The sequence below is a fragment of the Biomphalaria glabrata genome, chromosome 1 (assembly GCF_947242115.1).
Source record: "Biomphalaria glabrata chromosome 1, xgBioGlab47.1, whole genome shotgun sequence".
NCBI classification, from domain to species: domain Eukaryota; kingdom Metazoa; phylum Mollusca; class Gastropoda; family Planorbidae; genus Biomphalaria; species Biomphalaria glabrata.
Window position 1 is genome coordinate 24,883,192 of NC_074711.1, and position 27,336 is coordinate 24,910,527.

A 27,336-nucleotide genomic window follows, 5' to 3' on the forward strand; every position below is an offset into this window, starting at 1 on the left:
TTTTTATTTCCACTTATTGAAACGTTTTCATGTTTTTTTTTAAGCACGAGTCTTTAAGTTTTTTTTTTTTAATTCTTAATTTCTTTTTCCTGATGGAAATGTAAAAAAAAAAATTGGAAGTAGAAAATCGAATCAAATTATTTTAAGCTAAATGAAAGAATATCTGTTGAGTTTATCTGGCAGAGTGTGAAGCGAATGTCGTGGGTTAGATTCCCATACTGCCCTTTGTTTTTCTAAACGTTTGGTCTGCAAAACTATTTGATCATAAAGTAGGAGAAGAATAACAAAAAATGTTTTGTTTTGTTTAAAATATGAGTTGTTTTGTTTTTAATATTAGTTGTTTTGTTTTTAAATATTAGTTGTTTTGTTGAAGTATACAAGTGTGTATGTGTGCGTCTATGTTTGTAAACAGGAAAAAAAAAAGAAGGAAAATAGTAATTTTTATTACCGTTACAATTATGTAATTATTAAAATTAGGTCATAAAATGTAGACTATAAACTCTAGAAATGTGTCACAATGGATCGAAATAAAAATAAGGTCAGAAAATGAAAGATAAAAGTTCGAAACAATGTTTCTCAATTCTGTTACTTCTATTGTAGAATTCTTAGCCTTTGCAAACTCTACCAGCTTGTTGTTCTTTGTATGCTTTGTTCACGATTATCCCAAACAAGATGTCCGTCAAGCCTACCAGAGGCTGAGGCTTGAACAATCCAATCACCAACCTATATAACTGTTGCTCTACTTATATACGATAACTTGAACAATCAAATCACCAACCTATATAATTGTTGGTCTCCTTATATACAATGACTTGAACAATCAAATCACAAACCTATATAACTGCTGCTCTACTTATATACGATGACTTGAACAATCAAATCACCAACCTATATTATTGTTGCTCTCCTTATATACGATGACTTGAACAATCAAATCACCAACCTATATTATTGTTGCTCTCCTTATATACAATGACTTGAACAATCAAATCACAAACCTATATAACTGCTGCTCTACTTATATACGATGACTTGAACAATCAAATCACCAACCTATATTATTGTTGCTCTCCTTATATACAATGACTTGAACAATCAAATCACCAACCTATATAACTGCTGCTCTACTTATATACGATGACTTGAACAATCAAATCACAAACCTATATAACTGCTGCTCTACTTATATACGATGAATTGAACAATCAAATCACCAACCTATATAATTGCTGCTCTCCTTAAACTCTGAGATGTTAACACTGCAGGCGGGTGCTGGGATCTCGACCACAGGGTTGTAGGTGCCCTCGCTTAGCACAGTCACCGTGAAAAGGCCCGAAATCCGACGGCAGGTGTCTGGGTGACGCGAGCACTGGTGACACGAGTTGACTTCGGCACGTGAGCTTCCAGCCTGCACCTGTGGGATACAAGAAAACACGACTGTAAACATCAAGCCCATCAAGACATGCGTAATATCAAGCTAAGCCCACATTCTGTCTGGCTTGTGTAAGCATCAAGCTTAGCCCATCGTTGTCAAGCATGTGTAAACTCCAAGCTTAGTCCATCTTTTGTCAAGCATGTGTAATATCAAGCGTAGCCTATCTCCTGCCAAGCATATGTCAACATATAGTTAAGCCCATCTTCTGTCAAGACATGATGAGACGTAAATCCTTCCCCCCCTCTCTCTCTCTCACACACACACACCATTAGACGCCACACTCTTCTCAAAATTTGCCTCCGATCCTAAATGAAGTAAAACATTTCCAGCACATCCTGGTAGTCTAAGAGAAAGATATCACCGGAAACCAGGAATGCAAGTTTTTTGTTGGGGTTGTCCGTCTGCCCTATGCAGATTTTTTTTTTACGTCAGACAGGAGTGACAGCCCGAGACCAATCGTCAAGAAGGTATGTGTGCTAACTTGCGAAGTCGCAACCTGTGGGGAAGTTAAGTCCAATATCTCGTTACTAAGTCACAGATCAGTGGAAATTCCCGTATTAATGGTGTAAAGACTTAAATGTACACATACAATTTATTAATAAACAATATCAATACTATTTCTCCCGTATTCTAGTCTAGATTACTGTCTTATAATGTTTCCAAGTCTGGATCTATATACCAAAACTAGAATTTTCGAAACTCTTAACAGATTTATGCATTGGCATAACCAGGATTGGGGTGGGGGAATTGGGCGGGGTAAAAAAAATCCTTTTTCGTGTGTCATTTCTAAGTTATTAGAGCGAAGCAATTGCTTTTACAAAAGTCATCAGCTTCATTCAGGAATCATTGTCTTTACAAAAAAAAAAAAAAACGTAATGATCCTATCATTTGTCTGCACCAGTTGGAAAGGGGGAAGGAGGGAGAAAGAAAGTCGTATCGAGGCCCTATATGACCTGAATTATAACTCTAGGGCTAAATCCTCCTCAGGCCAATACAATAACCACTATGCCAGCTAATCGCTTTTGAAAGTAGAAGGTTTTATAATTATCTATTGTTAGCTTCAAACTTTAAAGCGGTGACCTACAAAATATAAAGGGAGCTAATTCAACTAATACCACCACATCAGTCAAGTGCAATTTCTTTCCCTTGTCCGATATACCAAACAAAATAATTAATTACCAATAGTTAGTTAACTAATTGGTTAATCTTTAAAAATGATTTTGTTTTGTCAGATAAAAGAAATTTTAGCTTGATCCGAGATAGGGTGTGGGAGAACAACTTTTTAGCAGACAAACAGACAGACAGAGTGAGCTTTGATAAACACTGTGCACTATAATTATTTTTGTTTTGTTTTATATACATCTGACAAAGTTATTGACATTGATGCTGCCAGTAAGACAATTAGGTCAATGTATCCGTGGACAACAAACCTTAGTTGCCATGTTTCACATCCTATCCGCCATATGTGTGGGTGTGTCCATTGCCTTAAAGTGTCTGACAGTTGAAGAACACGACAATTAAATAAACATATTCATTTGTCACTTGTATATAAGTTCACCCCACAGAAATTTATATATATATATTTATACTTGTCCAGTGGCGTAGTTACCAATGTGCGGGTGGTGCGGGCCGCACAGGGCACCAAGTGGAGAGGGGCACCAAAATTCCCCCAGTGTGTATTAATTTCCTATTTCCCTGAGCGTTTCAGTAAAAACGACTAATTGTATGGACACGAACAAACATAAACTACTGTATTTTAAATATAACGATTTATAAACTAGTCATGTCGCTATTTTGTTTCATCTCCTTGATTATTTCTTCAATACAATGTAAGCTACAGAACAGTTTAAATCTAATTTACTAGATTTATTTCGGACACACGGTACATGTTGTTACTACACTGATCAATGCTCTGTAATACAAAAAAGAAGAATAAGATAGGCCATTTTTTTTTTACTTTATTGTTTAGTCCATTAGTTTAATCTAGATATAGAGTCTAGAGGGTGAAAATCTGTTACATATTGCGCATGCTGTTATTGTGTATGAAATAAGTGAACAATTAAAATCAACAAAGAAAGATGAGACGGTTATCATTGAATCCAGAAAAAAATGATGAGACCGACATCCTGAATGATGAAAAAGAATACCGCAGGTTCTAGAGACTAAAGGACAGCACACAAGCATGTCTTTAGTAAACTCCTCAAAAATTCATACTGAAGAAGCTGAACCATCAGACAGTGTAAACAATAAAGAAAGCAGGATAATAAACTCTAGACTGAACGACATTGGAGATTGGCCTGATGTCATCAAAGATAATATTCGCATACACCTTGTCACTCAAGGATCTGAAACAGTTCAGCGTATGGACAGTCAATTCAGAGAGGTGTATAGACATCAAGAATCAGCAAAACAAAACGAAAGGCTAGAAAGCTTTCAAAGGCTTGGTTTTTCCGCAAATGTCAAACGGCGAGAAAGTTCTTAGAAAGTGGATGTGTTATTCGCCAAAAAAAGAATCCTTATTTTGCTTACCCTGCATACTCTTCTCAACAAGATCAAGTACCAAATCTTCATTTAAATCCAAAGATGGATTCAATGATTGGTGGAGGTTATCCCCGAAAATAGAAAAACATCAGACCAGCAGAGCTCACATTCAGTCATCGCTTGCATGGGGGGAGCTTGAAGTTCACCTGAGAGTAGGGAACAGTATTCACAACAAGGCCCAAGATTTGATTATACAAGAGACGAAAACCTGGAGAGACTACCTGAAGAGAATCTTGGACATCATTCGTTTTCTCTCAAAGCAAAATCTGGAACTTCGTGGGCATGGCGAGCGAGCAGAAGAAGTGTTGGAAGGACAAAATCAAGGCAATTTCTTGGAGTTAGTAAAATAACTATCAAAGTCCGATCCACTCTTGAGGGAGCATGTGCTTCGAACTAAGCTTTGTTCCAGACCGAATACATACATGTCTCCACAAATACAAAATGAATGTATTACAATATTGGAGAATCACGTTAAAAACAAATCATACAGGAAGTAAAACAAGCCAAATATTTCTCTATTATTTTTGACAGTTCACCTGACATCTTAAAGCTGGATCAAACTTCCGAATTATTTTACGGTACGTTGTCATGGATAATGACGAGGTGCAGGTTCGTGAGTCTTTTATTGACTTCATCGACACAAAGGACAAGCATGCTGCTGAAATCGCTGAGATGATTCTAGAGAAACTGCGTTCGGATGGCATAGACATAATGGACTGCAGGGGTCAAGGCTATGATAATGCTGCGGTCATGAAAGGTCAAAACTACGGTGTCCAAAAACGTATTCTAGAAGTCAATCCCAAAGCACTATTCATTGCCTGCTCAAACCATTCTCTTAATTTAGCAGGAATTCGAGCTGCTGAAGCTGAAGTCAATTCGGTAACATTTTTTGGTACACTGGACCGTTTACACGCCTTTTTCTCAACTTCAACACACAGCTGGGATATCCTCATCAAAATAACCGGAACTAGCCTTAAACGTTTAGTTGGAGCGCCAGAGGAGAAGCCGTCAAGATTGTTAGGGATAAATTTTCTAAAATTATAGAAACTCTGGAGACATTAACTAGCAGAGATGAAAATTCATCGGCTAGATCTGAAGCAGGGAGATTATTAGTTGCTATTCAGTCTTTTAATTTTTTCACCTATCTTGAATTTTGGGCTCTTGTATTAACTGAAATTAATGATACGCAAGTCTACCTTCAAAAACAAGGATTGTCTATTCGAGACTTCTCACTCAAACTAAAAAAAATTAGAGACATTTTTAAGTAGTAATCGAGTGTCCATCGCTGAAGCCAGCATTACCTTTGCCGAAAGCGTGTGCTCAGAACTGAGAATCAGTACAGAACCTCAAAAACGTATGGGCCATAAGGAAAAGATGCCTGGTGAGAAAAGTGACTACTCTGTACTTACACACAAAGAAGAGTTACGAAGGGAAATTTATTCTACCTTGGACAGGATTGTTCAAGAAATAATCACCCGATTCGAGCAACTTCATAATGAAGCAGATAGATATGAATTTTTGTCGCCTTCCCAGCAATTAAATCCTCAGGTCGAAATCAATCTCGATAGTACTCCTAGCGACATTGATAAAAACGAATTTCTGCTGGAGCGAAAGAGGCTTCAACGGTTTGTCAGAGTTTCATCAGAAGCCTCCGCACTTCCAAAACAAGGACCTGTTGAGCTTTTGAATTAAAAAAAAAATCAGCTAGATGATTCAGTCCCGAATATCGTCATCATGATTCGCATATTTTTTACTATTGCGGTAAGCGTCGCTACATGCGAGAGAAGTTTTTTCAAACTTAAACTGATCAAGAATTACTTGCGATCAACGATGACAAATTTACGACTCAATAATTTGGCCATTTTGTCCATTGAACAAGAGCTGGTGGAAAAAATTGATTTCGATAAAATTATTGTTACTTTTGCCAGCAAGAAAGCGCGTAAAACTCACTTGTAGTATGTTTAAGTAAAAAGTGATGTTTTGAATTAACAATATTTGATTAATGAATACATATTATTTTGAACAAAAAAGTAAGGTTTTGCAATGTTATTATTTAGTTATCTTTTTTTTTTGGGGGGGGGGGCATCAAGATGAGGTACCGCACCAGGCATCATATACTCTAGCTACGCCACTGTACTTGTCTCTCACAAATACAATTTTGTTTTTCAATTAGTATTAGCGTCTGATTATTGTTAAGATATTTTACTTGGAGAATGAATGACACCAGTTGATAAGATACATGCACCGCTAGGTCGCTGGCACAAGGTGAAAGTGAATAGTTCTTGAATTAGGGCAGTTGTAGTCTCGCCCAACTCGCCTCCTGCTTTATTAGTCTTGATTCTGAGCATTACCTAAACATGCCCTTCCTGGTGTTGAAAAATTAAATATATGCACCCAATATACCTACTAGGAAACATTAGGTTTTGAAGAGGAATAGATAGATAGATAGATAGATAGATAGATAGATAGATAGATAGATAGATAGATAGATAGATAGCGATAGATAGATAGATAGATAGCGATAGATAGATAGATAGATAGATAGATAGATAGATAGATAGATAGATAGATAGATAGATAGATAGATAGATAGATAGCGATAGATAGATAGATAGATAGATAGATAGATAGATAGATAGATAGATAGATAGATAGATAGATAGATATCTGTAACCAAGACAAGACAAACATAATTTATCTTTTAAAAAGTTGTTTGTGTTTCTGGAATGCTCGCGGACCTTGAAACGTTAATGGATGCAACTGAAATGATCATTAGTCAAATGAGGAAGATAAATTTAAATTACGAGGGAGATGTCATGTAACAGCTGCTGCCAGAGGTGTTTTTTTTTGTTTCAAGATTGACGTCATTGTGCCGAAACAAAATATCCTTTCTAGAAATAATTGGAGAGAACAAAATAAAAAGAAGGAAAAGAAATGATGAAAATAGAAAGGAAAAGAGAGTCTGCAATTTTAGACACAACTGGATTACAGTCAGACAGCTGTCATGGCTCAGTGGGACCTGAATACATCAAGAAGAAAGAAGAAAAGCGAGGGGGGTGGGGTATTTCCTAAGAAGTGATTGGTCAACTTCGTATTGAGATGAGACAATGTGCTAACATAAATTATAGCTTTTATATAGCACTACTTTCATGCTTATAGCAAGCTCAGAGCGCTTTGGTCCAATCTCACTTGTGGACCAGTTGGGGGGGGGGGGGGGAAGGGGTATCTAGGAGTAGGCTTTCCGTGCTGCCTTTAGGCTCTCAGTAAACACAACTCTGCTCGAGTCTGGTGTCCAACCTCGAGCCCCCTTCATAGGTAGCCAAGCCAAGTTCAAGCGTACTTAACCTCTCGACCACGCTTCACACTACATTACACATTTAATCACGGAAATTGCGGGCCAACGGTATTCAATCATATAAAATTAAAGTTTATCTGTCTTTGTGTTTGTCACATAATATTCCTGTAAACTTGAGACATCAATGATTAACTTCTCCATGGGCACCCAGGTCTCGAATTTTATAAACAAATAAGCAAGTATATATAATATTTTACAGGAAAAAGCACCGTACGGCGTACCAGCACCTTTTTCAATGTGGGGAAAAATATTAATTTTCTTGTACTTTAAAGTTTATTATTAATTTATTAGTAGTTAAAAGTTATGCGATCCATCACTGAGAGCCGGCATCTATTTTTTTTTCTTTCTTTTTTTTTTTTTACAAAAAAAGCACTGTACATCTAGGTCTATATGAGTTTTTCTTTATCTATATTTTTATTTATCTCTATACGTCTCCCAAGACCTAAGTCCCTTTAAATGTCTCTCTGTCTTCCGTATTGTCTTAGTCTCTTGCTGTCTACGTGTCTGTTAGTCTGTTTTTAATTTCATTTATCTAAATGCTTCTGAATGGAATTTATATTTATGTCTAACCATTTCTCTCTTTCTCTCTCTACCGCCCCCTTCTCTCTTTCTCTCTCTACAGCCCCCTTCTCACTTCGTCTTGACCTTTTTTCTTACTTCTGTAAAGCCTGCTAATTGCAAGGGCCGTATGGATTATCTTTAAAGAACAGTTTTTGTTTGTCACTGGATTTCGTTTTATTGTTGTGTGTTTTTGTTTCCAGGGCACTCTTGATCTGGTGACACTCATTAGCGAAGTAATATGTCATGTAGCCCCACTCTGCCACCCACTCCTCATTCGAATCAGTGACTAATCATTTAATTAATTAGTTAAAATCTAATTAATTGGCTAATTATACGGAATCTATATAAAATGCGCTAAGTTAATGGGAGATAGACTTTGTGTAGATACATAGGTGATAAGAATTGCATGAGTACAAAATAATAATTAAATGTCGATGTAAAGATAACCCCCCCCCCCCCCCCCCTGTATGTATACTAGTCAACTACAAAGAAAACATTCTCTTAAAATCTCCCGTTGTACAAATGATTTCCTTTCTACAAAACTACATTGACTCACACATACACACATATTAATTGCTCTTCGTCGTTAGGGAAGTGTAGTCTAAATATAACGGTTAGATTATAATGTAGTATTAAGTAAAAAGTTAAAATTCTGAATAATTATTTATAGTCTATGACAATACATGAAAAAAAAAACACAAGAAAATAAAAGTAAAATACTTAAAAAAACAAAACAAACAATAAAGTTTATATTAAACATATATCGATTAGTTTGGATCAGTCATGTAATAAAATTTGTAACAGATCTAGACTAACAATAAAAAGGCATTTATAGAAATTAAAAAAAATGGTGGAATGACCTGAACTCGAACTCATAGCTAAAGCCTTCTCAGGCCAACACGGTAACCACTCTGCTAGTGGAGAGCCTAGAAGCATGGAAGATTGTATAATTATCTATTGTTTCTATAGTCTCGTCCTATTTTTCATATTGTGTTCACTAAGACACAGACTACAACATATAAAGGGGACTAATTCAGTTTATACTAACACTTCAGTCAAGTACAATTTCTTTCCCTTGTTTGAGATACCAAACTAAATAATTAATTACCAATAGTGAATTAACTAAATGATTAATTTTTTTTTATTGTGTTGTCAGGTAAAAGAAATTATTGTGCAAAATTTCAGATTGATCTGAGGTTGAGTGTCGGAGAAAAAACGTGTACAATTTGTGGCCAGTCAGACGGAGTGAGTTGATAGAAGCTTTGTACAAATTATGGCCAGTCAGACGGAGTGAGTTGATAGAAGCTTTGTACAAATTGTGGCCAGTCAGACGGAGTGAGTTGATAGAAGCTTTGTACAAATTGTGGCCAGTCAGACGGAGTGAGTTGATAGAAGCTTTGTACAAATTGTGGCCAGTCAGACGGAGTGAGTTGATAGAAGCTTTGTACAAATTGTGGCCAGTCAGACGGAGTGAGTTGATAGAAGCTTTGTACAAATTGTGGCCAGTCAGACGGAGTGAGTTGATAGAAGCTTTGTACAAATTGTGGCCAGTCAGACGGAGTGAGTTGATAGAAGCTTTGTACAAATTGTGGCCAGTCAGACGGAGTGAGTTGATAGAAGCTTTGTACAAATTGTGGCCAGTCAGACGGAGTGAGTTGATAGAAGCTTTGTACAAATTGTGGCCAGTCAGACGGAGTGAGTTGATAGAAGCTTTGTACAAATTGTGGCCAGTCAGACGGAGTGAGTTGATAGAAGTTTTGTACAAATTGCCTCCAACTCGAAAAAATAACAATAAATAAAACTGTACTAAGTATCCCAGGGACATAATATTTAGAGCACTTGTCATTTGTCTCGACCTGATGCCATCAAAAACACTGTCATCACTTCTATTAGTAGCACTTCTTTCAATGTCACCTGTTGGAAGAAGTGTGTTCAAACTGGAAGAGAGCGGGGGTGCGTGTGGGAGTCTGAAAAATATTAACTCTGTCACAAGACACGGAAAAAAACAACAACAGAAAGAAGTAACGTTCTGATACCAGGGAAAATAAATGTATTTGCCAGGCTGATGTATAGGGGACACCAAAAAGACCACGTGCCATTTTCGGACAGGTGAACATTAACCAGGGGCGGCCAAGTAGCCTCAGTGTTTCCTCTCCCCCGCTTTTCCCGCCACACTTCTAAAGTGGCGACGACGAGGTAAGATAATACCGTAAGATGGAGCCCCGCCCCCTTTCCTTTATATCTTAAAAAGTCTTTTCGAGAAGGTCATTGGGCGTGGCTTTTGTATATAGGTCACTTTGTACTAAAATCTGAATTAAAATATTTGTTCATTATCATTGAACAAATTACACTTTAGATCAGTGGCGCTTCGAGTGGGGAGCGCCGCCTCTTGGTGGCTGCCGAAATTTTATTAAGTGGTTTAGTCAAGCGAGTTAATCAATAGTTAAAACCAATTTTAAACGTTTGCAGAGCTCCAGAATGGAGGACACCCAGACCTATCTTTACTCCTTAGAAGACTCGCTGCGAGCAACAATGTACTGAGACGAATGGCATGAAGATGTGAAATAATCAGTAGAAGCGCCTCATCGACCTACGCAACGACGTGGGATACGGGGTAGAAAAAAATGAAATAAACTATGAAGTTATATATTTTTATATACAAATTAGAAGGACTACATGTTTGATACTAAATATTTCATGTCAGATCAAATTGTTAGGAACAATTGTGTCGCTTGACAGAGTAACATTTTAGAAACTTTTTTTGTATTTAAGGAAAGCAATAAGAATAAATGAGATGAATTCAATAGCAAATGTACTCAAGCTTTTTGTTGTATTATTTGTAAACAATTTAAAAAAAATATAATTGTTCTTAAATCCTCACTACTTTTTTTTTAACTCTCAAACTATATACAAATAAAATAATTGATTTAAGAATAAGAAATTTTGTTATTTGTAGATATTGCGTACGCCTATAAAAGAATTGGGGCACCATGTCTAATTAATATTTAATACCCAAGTCTGTTCCATGAGATCTATAAGTCTATTGCTTATGTCTAATTAATACCCGAGTCTGTTCCATGAGATCTATAAGTCTATTGCTTATGTATGTGAAAAGTTTCCAGTGTCTGACACGCCAGACTTCAAGTCTTTGCTTTCTAAAGCCGAGACTGAGGGGAAGGGAAGATGCTATGAAATAATATCCAGCTGACACGCAGACGTAATGGTTTTGTCACCTAATAACTGGCACTGACACTCTGACTTGGTGTTAGACCGACAGGAGGGACGGGGAACTAGAGACCATTGACCGTAACGGTCTGTCCTATATTGACTTCAATCCAATAAGGGAGACTAAAGTCATAAACTTATTTCGAAATATTAGTCCAAGTAGACTGCATATGTCGAGCTCTATAGGTATAAATATGAGAGGAGGTTGTATGCACAATCCTTTACAAAGTAATTTAATTTTAAGTACAAATACTCCTTTTTATGTTTTTGTTTTTTTTTACACTTTTGTCAGATTGTTTACTGAGCTCAAAGGGTTAATACACGAAAATGGAGTGAGACAGGAGACGTTTTTATAGCCACGAGAGCCCGGCTGTTTACACCATGCTCTGGTAACAATCCAAAAAAAAAAATGGAAAAGTGTTTTGAGAGCTGGGACGACATCAACAAGCATGTTAGACGCGCTTACTTCCCCTGTGGTGGTTGCCCAGGCCTGAGCAAGCTATTCTAGCACACTGTAGGACAGGCCACTATCCTGTTGGCTCATATTTCGCGCGGCTATGGCCAAACGGTGCCCCTGCTTCGTGGAAGAGTTGGAAACCGTGTCTCATATTCTTTATGACTGCCCCAGACTTGCTGATCTCCGTCTTGACAGGTCTGGGTTAACCACAAATCTCGACCTGTATGTGACATACATGCACTAGGCTAAACAGCAGGGTTTCTGGACAGGGTTTTTGCCATAGAGGATTTGAACCTCTCAATCACTCACTCAAATAGAGCTTGATGACGATGACTGGTCTCAAAGGGATACTTTAAACTACAATGACTTCGACCTCTGCAGATCGATAATATACAAACGTTACAACTAAATAAATTCCACAAGAACTCCAGCTAATAAATGAAATAATGAAACACACATGTCCACTCTCAGAGAACAACTGACTCCAACCAGTCGATAATACCCCGCTGTTTTATAGCATACGTTCAGTCTACATCACGTGCATATTGATCAAATTTATACCGTGGAAATATATAAACAAGGGGACATAACTCTTTCATACCTACAAAAACAACAACAATAACAACAAACACACACAAAAACAACAACAACAACACCAATGTCTTTAGTCTCGTTACAAACCTTGGGCCTCCTTCGTTCGCCAAGCGACTGTGGATCATCTGATCAATTGAGATGAATGCCTAGGCATTAGTTATGGTCGGAACGATGTCGCCCTCACAACAGTTCCCCCCTCTCACGCGGCTGATGCAGTGCTTTTTTGTGACGGTATGCACCGGTACGGCGTACCGGCACCTTTTTCAGTGTGGGAAAAATGATTACCTTTATTATTAATTTATTAGTAGTTAAAAGTTAGGCAAGCCATCACTGAGTACCGGCACCTATTTTTTTTTTTTTTTTACAAAAAAAAGCTCTGGGCTGATGTATCCAATGGAACGACAAGCGCAGATACAGTTTGGGTTCAGCGGCGTCGCAGGCTCTGCCAGGGTGGAGCACTGCTTGATGCAAGCAGCCAAAGGGACGATAGCTCCTGATTTTTCATCAGGGTCGACTCCCGAAGTCTTTTCTATGTTTAGGAATACCTGCAAGGCAGCAGATGTTTGAATTCAGAGTTTCTTCTATGTTGGTAGCTAGCCAAGGCTAACTAGCCCATCCTGCCCGAAGCTTACTGGTTTAGGCGCCAAGTTACTCGCCCTTGCCACTTCTCTTGTTAGTGTAACTGTAAACAGTTCTGCCTGGCCCAATATCTGAGCAACCACGAAGGCCAGGGGTTGGACTGGGCCCAATATCTGAGCAAGCACGAAGGCCAGGGGTTGGACTGGGCCCAATATCTGAGCAAGCACGAAGGCCAGGGGTTGGACTGGGCCCAATATCTGAGTACGAAGGCCAGGGGTTGGACTGGGCCCTATACCTGAGTACGAAGGCCAGGGGTTGGACTGGGCCCAACGTCTGAGCATGAAGGCCAGGGGTTGGACTGGGCCCTATACCTGAGTACGAAGGCCAGGGGTTGGACTGGGCCCAACGTCTGAGCACGAAGGCCAGGGGTTGGACTGGGCCCTATATCTGAGCAAGCACGAAGGCCAGGGGTTGGACTGGGCCCAATATCTGAGCACGAAGGCCAGGGGTTGGACTGGGCCCAATATCTGAGCACGAAGGCCAGGGGTTGGACTGGGCCCTATATCTGAGCACGAAGGCCAGGGGTTGGACTGGGCCCAATATCTGAGCATGAAGGCCAGGGGTTGGACTGGGCCCAATATTTGAGCACGAAGACCAGGGGTTGGACTGAGCCGAATATCTGAGCAAGCACGAAGGCCAGGGGGTGGACTGGGCCATATATCTGAGCAAGCACGAAGGCCAGGGGTTGCACTGGGCCCTATATCTGAGCAAGCACGAAGGCCAGGGGTTGGACTGGGCCCAATATCTGAGCAAGCACGAAGGCCAGGGGTTGGACTGGGCCCTATTTGAGACGCATTTCATTGGTTGCTTATATTCATTACCATTTCCAACAATAACAACCCCACGGAACCACATTCCACAAAGGGTAGATCTAAATCTATTGTATGTAGATATAGATCTAATTTATACAGGTTGCAAGCGTAACGCAAGAGTAAATCTATATACAAATCCAACAAAGCATGTAAGTTTATTAAAAGAAATTTCTATAAATAAAAAATAACATAAAACTAAAATGTTATTTAACCTTGGTTAGGCCAATAATAGAATATGCATCCTCTGTTTGGGACCCCTCAACTCAAGAAAACATAAAGAAAAAAATTATTTAACTAGAGTAACACCTTAGTAAAATCACTAAATTTACAAAGCCTTCAGGAGAGAAGACTCAAAAGTAAAGTAGCAATTATACATAAAACACTGAACCATAATCTTCAAATACAAAATCTAATAAAATACTCAGAAAGACACAAAGATAAAGGCACACTCCTCGTTCCATACGCTAGGACAAATTTGCTATTAGAGCATGGAATGGGTTGCTTGAGCCAGCCAGGAAAACCAGTGACTTGGCAGACTAGAAACATGGTTTTTCTAAATTCCGAAACTTGGTGTGTAATAGTAAAACATTTAATTATGTCACGGAACGGAAGCCGGCAAGGCCATTTCGAAAGACAAAGTATTATTCCTCCATTGGTTGAATGTTTACATCACAAGGTCATGGCGGCATGTTCATGACTTACATTCTATGCCAAAAAGAATTTGTTGAGAAATTCCACGCGCGCGAAAAAGGATTGGTTGGTTCCAAAAAAAAAGGCAAGAGGACGAAGATGGTAAAAAGTATTTCAAGGGCAGCAGTTTGAGCGCTTGAACGACGATAGTAAATGTGTTGAATGAAATTGTGTTGCACATTTATACAGTGTGAATATTAGGAAAGTGATTTCTAGTTCCAGAATTAAAGCTTTGTATTTATAGTTCAAGGATCTCAGTTTTGAATGTATAGTTTACATTTGTATCTCCGGCATCAGGAGAGTGTTTCAGTGTTCAGTAACGGTTTAAAAGAAGAATTCATAAAAAAAATATAACATCAGTAATGCATCGTCTGATCAACACAATTTCACCATACATAGTCACGAAGTTCCCGACTAATCCCAACATAGTACCAGACTCAGTACCAGCCACAGGTCTCGACACAGTACCAGACTCAGTACCAGCCAAAGGTCTCGACACAGTACCAGACTCAGTACCAGCCACAGGTCTCGACACAGTACCAGACTCAGTACCAGTCACAGGTCTCGACACAGTACCAGACTCAGTACCAGCCAAAGGTCTCGACACAGTACCAGACTCAGTACCAGCCACAAATCTCGACACAGTACCAGACTCAGTACCAGTCACAGGTCTCGACACAGTACCAGACTCAGTACCAGCCACAGGTCTCGACACAGTACCAGACTCAGTACCAGTCACAGGTCTCGACACAGTACCAGACTCAGTACCAGCCACAGGTCTCGACACAGTACCAGACTCAGTACCAGCCACAAATCTCGACACAGTACCAGACTCAGTACCAGTCACAGGTCTCGACACAGTACCAGACTCAAGTCCCAACTAAGTACCAGATAGTTCTCGTCACATTACCACACACACCTCCCGACACAGTAGCGCACACTTGCTATGTACTATTTAGTTCGGAGTACGGCAAGATGGTGCATTTTTTATGACTGTTTTCTCTGGTAGTGACGAAAGACTGGCACCGGAGGTAAGGTTCAGGTAAATTCAGTTCAACACAGACACAACCTGAACGAAAGACAAAATTACTTTTCAGTATTTATTGACAGTTGGCTTCAATTAACGTAGTGCAAGACGTTATGGAAGTGAACAGCCAGGCACCTCCGTCTATCAGTCATACACTAACAGCAGTAATATATATATGACAATAGTTACTTGTAATGTATATAAATACCACTTGTAGACAATATAATGGCTTACACTTACACCCAGTTTTATTGTCTACTCACTCACCACAAACTATTTCATAGATCTATTCATGATTTCCACCAGCGCGAACGAGTGGCCTTGATCGCAAGGTCAAACGCATTGGAATGTTTAACAATAGTCCAGATTTAACGTTGTTATTGTACTCTCTCTTTATACTCTGACCTGGGTGTACAACTAGAGATACTACACAGTAAAAGACTAATGAGTCAAATGTTTAGATCTACAATGGGGCATTAATCATAATTAGCAATACAAATTACTCGTTTTCTTAATGAGTTTAATTTATGTTTAAAAAAGCAAAGTTTAGTTTAAAAGCGTACTGATGAGTACACAATTTAGTCGATGGAGCCTCTAGTCTAAAAGCACGTTAAAAACAAATCCATTTGTTTTGTTTTGAAAAAAAAAATGCTGGATTCACTCCCACCGACAACTTGCAGTTTCTTGTTACAGTCGCTAATTATACTGTTTACACGGAAGACACACATTAAATCAGTGAGAAGAATACAATTAACATGAACTATGAAAACACTTTAAGTGCAGAAAAAATTAGAACTAGGTCTATTCTTTCACCGTGAGAATCAAAGTGCGCAGCGACACCTCGAACATAAACTACAAAGCTGAATATCCTCAAATTTCTACACTGTCTGATGAGATACAGACAACATGCCTCTTATATAATAAATTAGAGGAAATTCTATGACTGCACAGCACTATAATCTTGGAAATGGGTTGGGGTTAGTATAGTCTGCAATAGGAGGGGTGATCACAATGATCGGTCATTGAGTTCTATAAAGTACCAGACTAAGGTAACAACATTTGATTAACTCCGTCTTGGAACTTTTTTTAGATCAAGAATAAATAAGTGAACAAAAAAGGGAGTCTCCATGTCTTGACATGTTCATGCCGCTCTACGAGCTAATAACTTAAGTTTGTCTCGACTCTATAACTCATTGGTAAAATGAGACCACTCAATTGTAAATTTACAATATTCAGGCGTTGTGGGAAAGAGAAGTGGGCAGCGTGTAAATACAGTTACAGTTGTTACAGGAAATGAGCTTGAGGAAATAAAAAACACATTGTAATAAATTTACTCTGTTTATGTAAAGCATACTTGAAAGGAGTTACTGCTGGGGATTTAGGTATGAACAGTGATCAGTGTTCTTGTGAAACAGAGACCCTAAAATATCTACTGTCAAAGGAGATAAAGACCAACTTTCTGATGTAGCCTGCACCTGTTGGAGTGTAACTTTGGAATACACGCCTATTTCTACTGTAATCATTGTAATGTTTTCTTTTATGTAATGTAAATTTGTAAGGCTAATTTCCTAAAGGAAAAAAGATATATTATTATTTTCATTATTATTTTGTATAGCATGTCCTTTATCAATATAGAGAATAACTGTAAAGTAAAAAAAAACATCTTATAAGATAAAGAAAGTCTTTTATTCCAGAAATGGAATAGTATTGGTTTCTGAAAAGCTTACATTATACATATTTTTTCGTTGGTGTATTAAGTGTAAAATAATTTAAAAAATCTAACTATTTTTGCTGCGACTCTCTCTATCCAGTCTCTCTGCAAACACTTGACAACACAAACCAACTCAAGAACTTGACAATTCTGTCTCCAAATAATGTACTTCTATAATGTCCAATACATTCACAGCCAATAGTGTACACTAGGCAATACGATAAACGGAATGGACAAATACTTCACCACGAATAACCGTAATGTCGTATCAACTTTGTACTGCCGTATCAACTTTGTACTGCCGTATCAACTTTGTACTGCCGTATCAACTCTGTACTACCGTACCAAACTTTACTAAACTCTCCGTCTCGTCCTGGACTCGAACTGGATCCTACAATGCCAGACTGACTTTACAGTGGACTCATTGTACCAGACTGACTTTACAGTGGACTCATTGTACCAGTCTGACTTTACAGTGGACTCATTGTACCAGACTGACTTTACAGTGGACTCATTGTACCAGACTGACTTTACAGTGGACTCATTGTACCAGACTGACTTTACAGTGGACTCATTGTACCAGACTGACTTTACAGTGGACTCATTGTACCAGACTGACTTTACAGTGGACTCATTGTACCAGACTGACTTTACAGTGGACTCATTGTACCAGACTGACTTTACAGTGGACTCATTGTACCAGACTGACTTTACAGTGGACTCATTGTACCAGACTGACTTTACAGTGGACTCATTGTACCAGACTAAATATGGATCTTTAACAGCTTCGCTCTTTATAAAAGGGTCCCCGAAAACTTTCTCGAAAACGATCTTATCTTATCTTATAAAATACAGACGTTACTTAAAAGAAGATGATTGCGTCCTACACGTCATGCATCTAGTCATGCATGTTAACCAATGACTTAAATTCTGCTAAGTCATTGGTTTTCCTGGCAAGCTCAGGCAACCCATTCCATGCTCTAATAGCACTAGGGAAGAAGGAGCCTTTGTATACATTTATCCTAGCATATGGAATGAGGAATGTGTCTTTATCTTTGTGTCTTCTATTAGGTTTTGTTTTTGTATTTGAAGATTATATGGTTCAGTGTTTTATGTTCAGTGATCAAACGTTATAATTAATAGTGGAATTGTTTTGAAGATTTACGTCCCTTTCTACACTGATAATTAATGAAAAAAAAAGGGGGGGGGGATTTGAAAAGTTTTTACCTTTTTAATTAGAAACACAATTAAATACACACATAGCGCACAAATGTTGCATTAATTTAAAAAAAATGGAATGATGTAAGGATCATATTTATGATGCCATCTCGTTTTATGACGCAATTGTAATTATGATACTATCATTTCATTGTAATAAAGTCTTGTAATAAAGTCTAGTTGTATGATGTCTTCTTACACCAGTGTCTCCCAAACGTTTTCTTTAACGGAATACTTCGCACATTCGGAGTATCTAGCGGAACACTTTGTTTATTTTTTTTTTAGAGAGATTAATTCACCCTGGTGGACAACTAGTAGTTAATTATGTCATTAGTTTGTGAGGTCTCTTGTAACATTAGGGTCCCACGGAACACATTTTGAGAAACACTGTTTTACACCAGTCACACACCAGACTGTATGACTCGCCTGTATTTTGATGCAGCAGTCGTGCTGTCGTATGCAATCAATTTATGTGATGCTTATCATGCTGCATGAGGCAATCGTGTTCTATTAGAGGCAATGGTTCAATCGTACAATGCATTATTCATGCGTTAACATCAATGTCATTGTTTGGTGGATGTTAGGTCATAGTGCCCCAAGGGCAATAGATGATGGTCGACAACTTCTAATACATACTAATAACTTATTATTGAGTAATTAGGCAGGAACAAGTCATGAACTTATACGGCTTTTTTATGTCAATACTTCCTTATTCTATATACAAAAGAAGCTTATTATTTCTGGATATGCATTCATGAAAATCTTCCTTTTTTTTAAAAAGTATTCTGTCAAGATGACCCGAAGACATGTCAGAGCAGATAAATTATTTTTATAACTACTGGTTTATAAAGGTCTCCACAGTTTGTACAGATGGAGCTTATGCTGGCTTTTAAAAAATCTGCAAAGTTTAAAGGAGAAAGAAAAATGTTTCTCTTTTAACAAAACTTAAGGCAACGATTCACTTGTGTCAGCACAATTGTTCTGGCACATCGAAGTACACCCTTAAAGTATCAAGTTAATTTTTGTTGTGAAATGTATTTAATCTGTAAAGCTATTTATGATACACACACACACACACACACACACAAAGCTGTTTATTAAGTTATTCTCTATGTAATAGCTCTAATATACATTTGATGTGGAATTTGTAAAGCAGAATTTTTAAAAATGTGTATGTTTGAACAAATAAATAAAAACAAAACGAATTGATATATAGAAATGCAGCATGACATTTCTGACCTGCACACCTAACATACGTGACTAGATCCCTACTGTAGCAAGGGTTCGGCTTTATCACCATCTAGTACATTTAAAATAAAAGCACAGCCTTTAAGTCCGAATATTGCATAGGGCCTACTTTAGTATACATAGGCATATCAGAAGGAACATTGTGGTGTATTGGTTAATCCGTTGTTATTATAATGTCACCTCTGACCTTTAACATCAGGTGCAATAGACTTGAATGTTCTCTTTGGCCCTGCCTACATCGATCTGACGCAGAAATAAAAATTCTTGGCACATATTTGACTGACATTCGAATTAATACAAAGCTAAGAGTACCTCGTCATTCAAATCTGTGTTAACGTCGACTGGGGGAAAAGTTTGCTCTAGTCCTTTATTATTTCAATAGTGTTTTTTTTTTTTTAATTTCATTATATATTCTGACCCAGCTTAAATATCGGAGAAAATTAATCTCATCAACTTATAACAGTCTTTTTATAAAAACTGCAGGGATTTATTTCATACTTATATAAGCTTCATTTGAAGAGAAAACAAGAACAACATTTAAAAAAAATATTTAAAAAGAAAAGACACATCCGTTATTAAACTTGTAAAATTAGAAAAAAAATGAATTTAAAATGTTTTGGTTCGATTCGTCTACCGAACCAGAAAAACCGTCAGCTGTTAAAAATAATGCATTTTTTGATTCGGCCACCGAGGAAGACACTTTTATGCTGTTATTTATTGGTATGCTCATTATATAAACTTCAATGAAATTGAAGCAACCTTAAATTTACGCAGTGTTTGCATTTACCGATCATTTACGTTAATACGCTCTAGACCTAAATATAGTCTCTCTCTCTCTCTCTCTCTCTGTGTCCCTCTCTCTCTCTTTTGCTATTATATATATATATAAAACGTATCATAAATATTCTAATTTTGACCGCCAGATCTGGAGAACTTGACTTTTACTTTACGTTTTCATCTAATATTTATTCATTAGGAAGAGAAAAACAATCGCTAAGTTGTGTGTCAAGGAGGTATTGTCTTTTTAATACAAGTATGTTTAATGTTTTTCTCTATTGTAAGGATATATGTGTTGTATTTGCCTTGAAGTTATAAATCAAATGCTAGACTGTATTCAACGTTTTTCACACTTCAGTAGTGTCCCGACCCAGCCCTTTTTAAATGAACTTGATCTGACCTACGCTCTTTGTACAAGAAGAATTAGTGTGTTGTAGACACCTGGAGAATTCATTTCTGGAGCTCAGAATGCAGGAAAACGCTTGACATCGTTGTGGGACCGTGCAGTGCTTCTACGGAACCCCTACATTTTTGGTGTAGGGAAGCGTCACTAGTAAAAGTTTTGAGAAACACCGAAGTAGCATAAAAGCTTGGAACTCAAACCCATGGACTGGTACTTAGCGTTGCATCGACAGCAGAAAAAAACTTTTATTCACCAGCTACATGCACTTGACATTTTCGCTTCTCCAAGTCGACCTGCTGGATTGATTTATGCAACAGACATGCGCACTGTCAGACACGGACACCCAATGAAATCATCTACATTTGTATGTCCTATTCTTATACTCGTCGAAGCTATTAAATTCATTTTCTCCCCGTGTTTCCAATCGATCTACTCTCTCTGAACAACTCAGAGACTTGAGTTCAAGCTTTCCAACAATGAATTGTTTGTCTCTCATACACTGACTGCTGACGGCAATGTGTTGCTGTGTTAGCCAAGTGTGCAAGTAAAGTTACATTGTAAAACTTTGAAGTCCATACAAGTGTCCTTGTATATTTGTATGTGTGTGTGTAACTGTGATAGGTTAACATTAAGTCCGACTACAAATCACATCATAGTTTTTATCTTATTTTTAAACACTGCACATTTTTTTTTCTCTTAAATGTGTTCAATGTCAATGTCATAAATGGTATAAAGATAGAATATAAAATTCGTTAGAGAGAATACTACCTTAACAATAGCAAATAAAAAAGCGTGTGATTAATTAGTAATAGATCTTTCTATAATAACACAAATAAATCTGTGCAACTGCAACTCGAACTATTTTGAGCAATTGTTTTTATTTAACGCAATTTCATGCTTTTAGCATACTCAATGCGCTACGGTCCAATCATTTGTGTGGACCAGTTGGGGGGGAGAGGAGGGAGAGAGAAAAAGGGGTGAGAAGGTTTATGTGATCGCTTTTTACAAGCAATTTTTTTAAAAAAAGTTGTTAGACTTCAATTAGAACTGGAGAGCTCAAACATCGTCATGTTAGAGTACTTGCCACTGAGATAGCCAAGGTTTATGAAAATAGAATGTTTTATGGTTATCAATTAAATTTTTAGGCGACGACTTAATTATCTACACAAAACTTATCTCCCCTTAGCTAGTAAAGTATATAAAACGGAATTAATTAATTATGAATACTTGCTAAAATAATTGGTCGATGATTCGATGGATTCAAGTTTTGTTAAGAATAATGAATAATTGTACAAACTGGATCCGAGAATGGGAAGTGGTAGAAATAATGTGTACAAGATTCCACCCAGACCGACAGAGAGACAGACAGAGTTGATAGAAGCTTTCTAAAATAAGCAACAGACCTTCATCTAACCTCCTTATCATCATCTCTATAGGTTACATCCTTGCATACGATCTAGTACCGAGCTGTGAACCTTACAAAACACCAACACACTGCTAGTCGTAACTGTTAAAAGAATCATTTTAAAATTCTAGAAAAAAAACGGGGGGGGGGGGGGGGGGGGAGACCATTTTACATTTGAACATTTGTAGATTTTCATTGACATGACACTCATCGTGTTGCTTGCAACTGGCGTGAAAAAACCACGCGACAATTAGTGTATACAGGTAGCCCCCTAATTTTAATCAAAGTTCAATGAGCAGGGCTTATGAAGAGAGATTTAGATCTAGCAGACGATGGCAGGTGAGGAACACACACGAACAATCAAGATTAGTAGCTAACGTCACAACAATCGCAAACAGCCGAGAAATGCAGTCACACAATCCCAGAAATAAACACTCCCCCCCCCCTGCCCCCACCTCTATGTTCCATCTAGGTTCACTTCTCAAGTGTCGAACACATGAAGAAAGGGAGGTAAGAATTGAATCTGAAGAACACAAATGATTTCCTTAAATTGATGAAAACACCAAAAGCCAAACAATGTTGTAGGTCATGAAATGATGACGTGTTGGACAACAAAATGAAATCAACAAAGACTTGTGTTTACGGAGGTGTTCATTTCTAGAAGGTAAACAAGGGAGATAATACCGAGATGTTAGAGCAACTGGAGGTCCTAGGCTTAGGCTAAGTCGTAGCCCCAAATGAAATAGAAAAACAAAAAAATTGAGTCCGAAACTAGGCAATGAATTAAAAACCTTCCTGTATCTATATCTAAATAGACAAATAAGTAAAATTCATAAAGCGCCGATAGCAGTAACATCCATAATGAACGATTCATGATCACCAGACTAGAATTGACGTTTCGACATTTCATGTAGATGAAGACACAATGGGTCTTTAAACATATGTTGTCTAATAAGTAGATCTAAACATTCGTGAATAAACATATGTCCCAGTTGACACTTAGGGCCTGGCTATTAAACGTAGACTTCTACTATGTTTAAGATTTAATCCTTGTTTCGCATTTTATCTCTAAAAAATAAATATTTGTCCTGTTCGAGGCCCCCCACCAATCGAAAGCTCTACTAGATTACCTATGCCTAAGGCCGGGCCTGGTTAGAAACATTTAGTCAATAAAAACTTAACCAATTCAGAGAATAAATATCTACGCAAAAGTTTTGAAAATAAAAAGCTAAATAACATCACTACATTTCTGCTGTAATCTTTTTCTACTATTGATGGTTATTATATACATACGTCAATCTATGTTCATCTTTGCTCTCTGACTACAAAGTGATGAACTCATCATCCTGTAACGGAATTTGTTTCTATGATAATAGACCATATCGTGAAGGCATTAATAGGACACATTTCTTGACCCATTTCATTAGTACACCAAACATGGCAGCCCAAGGATTACTTTCCCAGTCGTCCACGACCATAAGAAAAGACTTGAACCCAAGACAACATGTGTATGTACAACTTACTGCTCGTCACTCAGACTGTAGTACCTTGAATCTCTAGCGAAGGAAACACCTTCAGTCCAAGTCTTTGCTTTTCATCGTGTCCCCGTCGTTAGAGAACAGAGAAAAGGAAGTGACGAGATTTATTACACATTTTTTTTAAATAGACTCATTGTGACCTGGTCGCAATATCTGCTCTATAAATACTAATCTATTAAATACTGGTTAATGGTTAAAAAATAATAAAAATGAACTATTGACAATTAGTTCACCATATCTAAAACGTTTATTTTTAATGAAAATATATTAAATAGATAGTCTTTATGTACCATAATATATATCACATACTCTCTATATTTAGATCATCGCTTCTATTTCTTTGATAAAAATTAAACTCAAAATCCTCCGCGGAATGTAAAAGATGGCCATCAGTGGGAAGCGAACTACGAACGTCATATGGATATTCAGCCTACGTTTTACGACCTACCAGCAAATCATGGAGTGTAGATACCAATTTATTGTCTTTTAGATAGCATTCTGGTCTCTTTGGCCACACATAATAAATGAATAAATAATACGTCTTGGCACTCATTTTATCAGAATAAAATGTCTAAAACTTTGACGCTAAGGAACCGTCGACTTTATTTTTTTGGTCTTCGGAATGTAAAAGATGGCCATCAGTGGGAAGCGAATCTTTGCAAATCTGTGTTTTTGAGGCCAACACATTTTCAAAACAAAACTTTCAATTGAAATTTAGTATGTTAATCAGTGAGTATAACTGTAAAGAGCAATCATATGTTTTGAAACTTTTTGTATTTGTCAAAGACAATGTCGTAAACAATAAACATAAACATTATATAGGTGTGGTTCAAAGTGCACTACCTCTTTTGTTTTGGAAACTAAGAATGTACATTATCTGCAAAAATTCCTACACAAGACAAGATTTAATACACAGTTCTACTGTCCCTGTTTTACGAACGAATGAAGAATGGATTGTTGTCATTGATAGTGTGTAGTTCTTAGTTTCTGATACTCAGACCTGATTGCTACTTATGATGTTTTAATAATCCACGTTAAGTTCTATATGTTAACGATCATTTCTATAATGGGTGACTAGTGACATATTCATCTGTCTAAAACAACAATCAAATTTCACTCTCATACTCGTCGTGCTAAAAAAAAAATCAAAATCTGCTTATTGACCTTCATAACTTCCACAACGGAAACTCAGAGGCCGCCTACAAGTTTATGTGAAAACACAATCTCCTTTTTTTTTCTCTTTATCGTGCAAAAAAACAACACAACAACAACAAAAGAATAGATTATATGCACTAATATGTTATAACAATAATTGAGAATGAATTAAAACTGTTGTAACGAATTACTAAAGAATGCTTTGCAATTACAGGTTGAAAAGTAGCGATTAGTTGTATGTAAATATATTTTATCAGAACAGAAAATAAATGTAAAAACACTCGAGTGTGACCATCCACATGTATAAGAACATTAGAACATTAGATTGGAATTTTTTGTCCGTACCTAATCTCTACACTAAAACAGGACATTCTAACACTATACATCTAATAACAGGACGTTCTAACACTATACATCTAATAACAGGACATTCTAACACTATACATCTAACAACAGGACATTCTAACACTATACATCTAATAACAGGACATTCTAACACTATACATCTAACAACAGGACATTCTAACACTATACATCTATTAACGCATGTTAATAAGAGACTTAAACCCTGCTAAGTTATATTTGTGTGTGTGTGGAGGTCTGATTCAGGCAACCGATCCATGTTTAATGGCTCTAGGGAAGAAGGTGACATTGTAAGAGTTTGTCTTAGCAACTACTAAGACTGAAGACCAAACGAATGACGGACAACAAACACCAAAACCTCTACTTGCTACTTCCAGAAGTGTTTCGGAACGAACTTTGTTTTTCAGCTGCTTCAAAAAGTCAAGGCGAAGCGGTCTGCTACTTAAGTTAGTCTACTAGTAAGTCACGCTGTGACGAGAGATATTATAGGGATTAATTGGTCATTAGCCACTTGAGATAAATTAGACCACTGGTGTTTGTTTTTAAGTGTTTTCTCGGAGATCATCCATTTTCGACGTCTATTCACAATTTATTTTTATTGGACGTCACAAATGGATTACCTCTTGATTTGGACCTTGAAATGAAAGCGAGAACACTACATTAAATATACTTGTTTGTTTGTTGGTGGGGGGTATCGTTCTGCAACAGCCAGGAAATATACACAGTTGGCAGCAAAGTGACAATTAGATATCAATATAGATTAAGGTACACTTACTATTGCAGTAAAATTGTACTAAAAAAAGTAACATAGCCGCTTAAGCAATTTTCTTTCTAGATCTTTTATTTAGTACGAAGTATCTACATAATACACTTACCATTAATGTAAAAAATAATCCCCAAAAATAGCAATCCATTGAGAACACTTTATTTGAGTTGATCGTTTATTGTGGAAATTCGTGTTGTATTAGAATGGATATTCCCAGTTCTATTTCTCTTGTAGCTTTATCTGTCTCGCTCTTTCTCTCTCTCTCTCTTTCTCTCTCTCTCTCTCTCTTTTTCCACGCCAAACTTAGCAGAAAATTCTGTCATTGGCTGTTAGCTAACTGAACGCCGGGACCTCATACTCGTTGTTAGATAAACACATACACGCACTTGACTGTCTCACACGCTCCAAAAATATTATTTTGTATATACTCCGCAGGTTCTATAATTGCTGCGCCATTTTATATGAACATCTTGCCAAATTGAAGGAGTGGGCAGACATGACCTCACGAGTGACGGGACTTGGCTGATGTTACATCATTGCTTTTCTTTTTCTTTTAATTTTTTTTTTTCTGCGATGATCCATTCTGTATCTCTTTATACAAACGAGTTTATAGACCACACCCCCACTTCTCAAGTTCAGAGGTGGCGCTCGGGGAATCAGATGTGATGGACGGAGGGAAGTGACGTTTGAAATGAAATACCAAGGTAGGGGCTAAGTGGGAGGTGCTGAATGATGAAAGTGGAAACAATGAAATTCCATAGATTGGAAGGGGACCTACCTTGTTTCCGCCACCGCTAGCACCCACCCACCATATCTCCCATGAAAGAGCGCGTGGCGCTGGCACATTTAATCTACGAAGGGAAAAAAATATGAGAAAACTTAAATAGCATTCTTTTCTGGCAAGACCTGACTGGCATGGCTAATTGGAATTGAGAAAAACACCTCCCAGGCATTGAAACGTAGCGAGCTCTTCCATAGTGTTGTTCAAAGCAACTGATTCAACGAACTGTACTGCATGTGCTATTCAAATTTCCACCTAAATATCTCATTATGAACGTTTCTTGGGCCCATCATGTCAAAGGGAAAAGTTTGGAGTCCAAGTGTAGAGCAATTATTTGGCCTGGTTTAACATTAAAAGTGCATAGATGGCTTTTTCTATTTTTTACAATCAAAGAGAGAGAGAGAGCGAGCGAGAGAGAGAGAGAGAGAGAGAGAGAGAGAGAGAGAGAGAGAGTAAGTAATTTAAAAAAGATAATAAAATCCCTGCCTCGTTTTGGGCACTTCCGTCTGTTAAAGTGATAGTACTAAGAGAGAAGTGATTGAAGAGGTGTAACCTTTAACCCTTACAGTACAAGGTTCAAGTCTAAAACTAATACAAAAATCAGAAACCAGGGAATACAAAGAAAAGAAAAAAAC

General features: G+C 37.5%; 1 protein-coding gene across 3 annotated transcripts in view; it reads right to left on the bottom strand.

Annotated features, from left to right (window-relative positions):
- LOC106078405 (thrombospondin type-1 domain-containing protein 4-like) overlaps positions 1-26,514 on the bottom strand; it is a 42,678-nt gene extending 16,164 nt beyond the window's left edge. The window contains exons 1-2 of one of the 3 annotated variants that reach the window (XM_056029730.1): positions 26,030-26,514; positions 1,219-1,414 (exon numbers count right to left, since the gene is read on the bottom strand). In XM_056029730.1, the coding sequence (XP_055885705.1) occupies positions 1,219-1,414; positions 26,030-26,068 (235 nt within the window). In that variant the 5' untranslated portion in view covers positions 26,069-26,514. Of the gene's footprint in view, positions 1-1,218; positions 1,415-16,149; positions 16,212-26,029 lie in introns of those variants that run through there. The other 2 variants (XM_056029719.1, XM_056029724.1) reach the window with 2 other exon arrangements.
- Between the last annotated feature and the right edge of the window lie 822 nt (positions 26,515-27,336).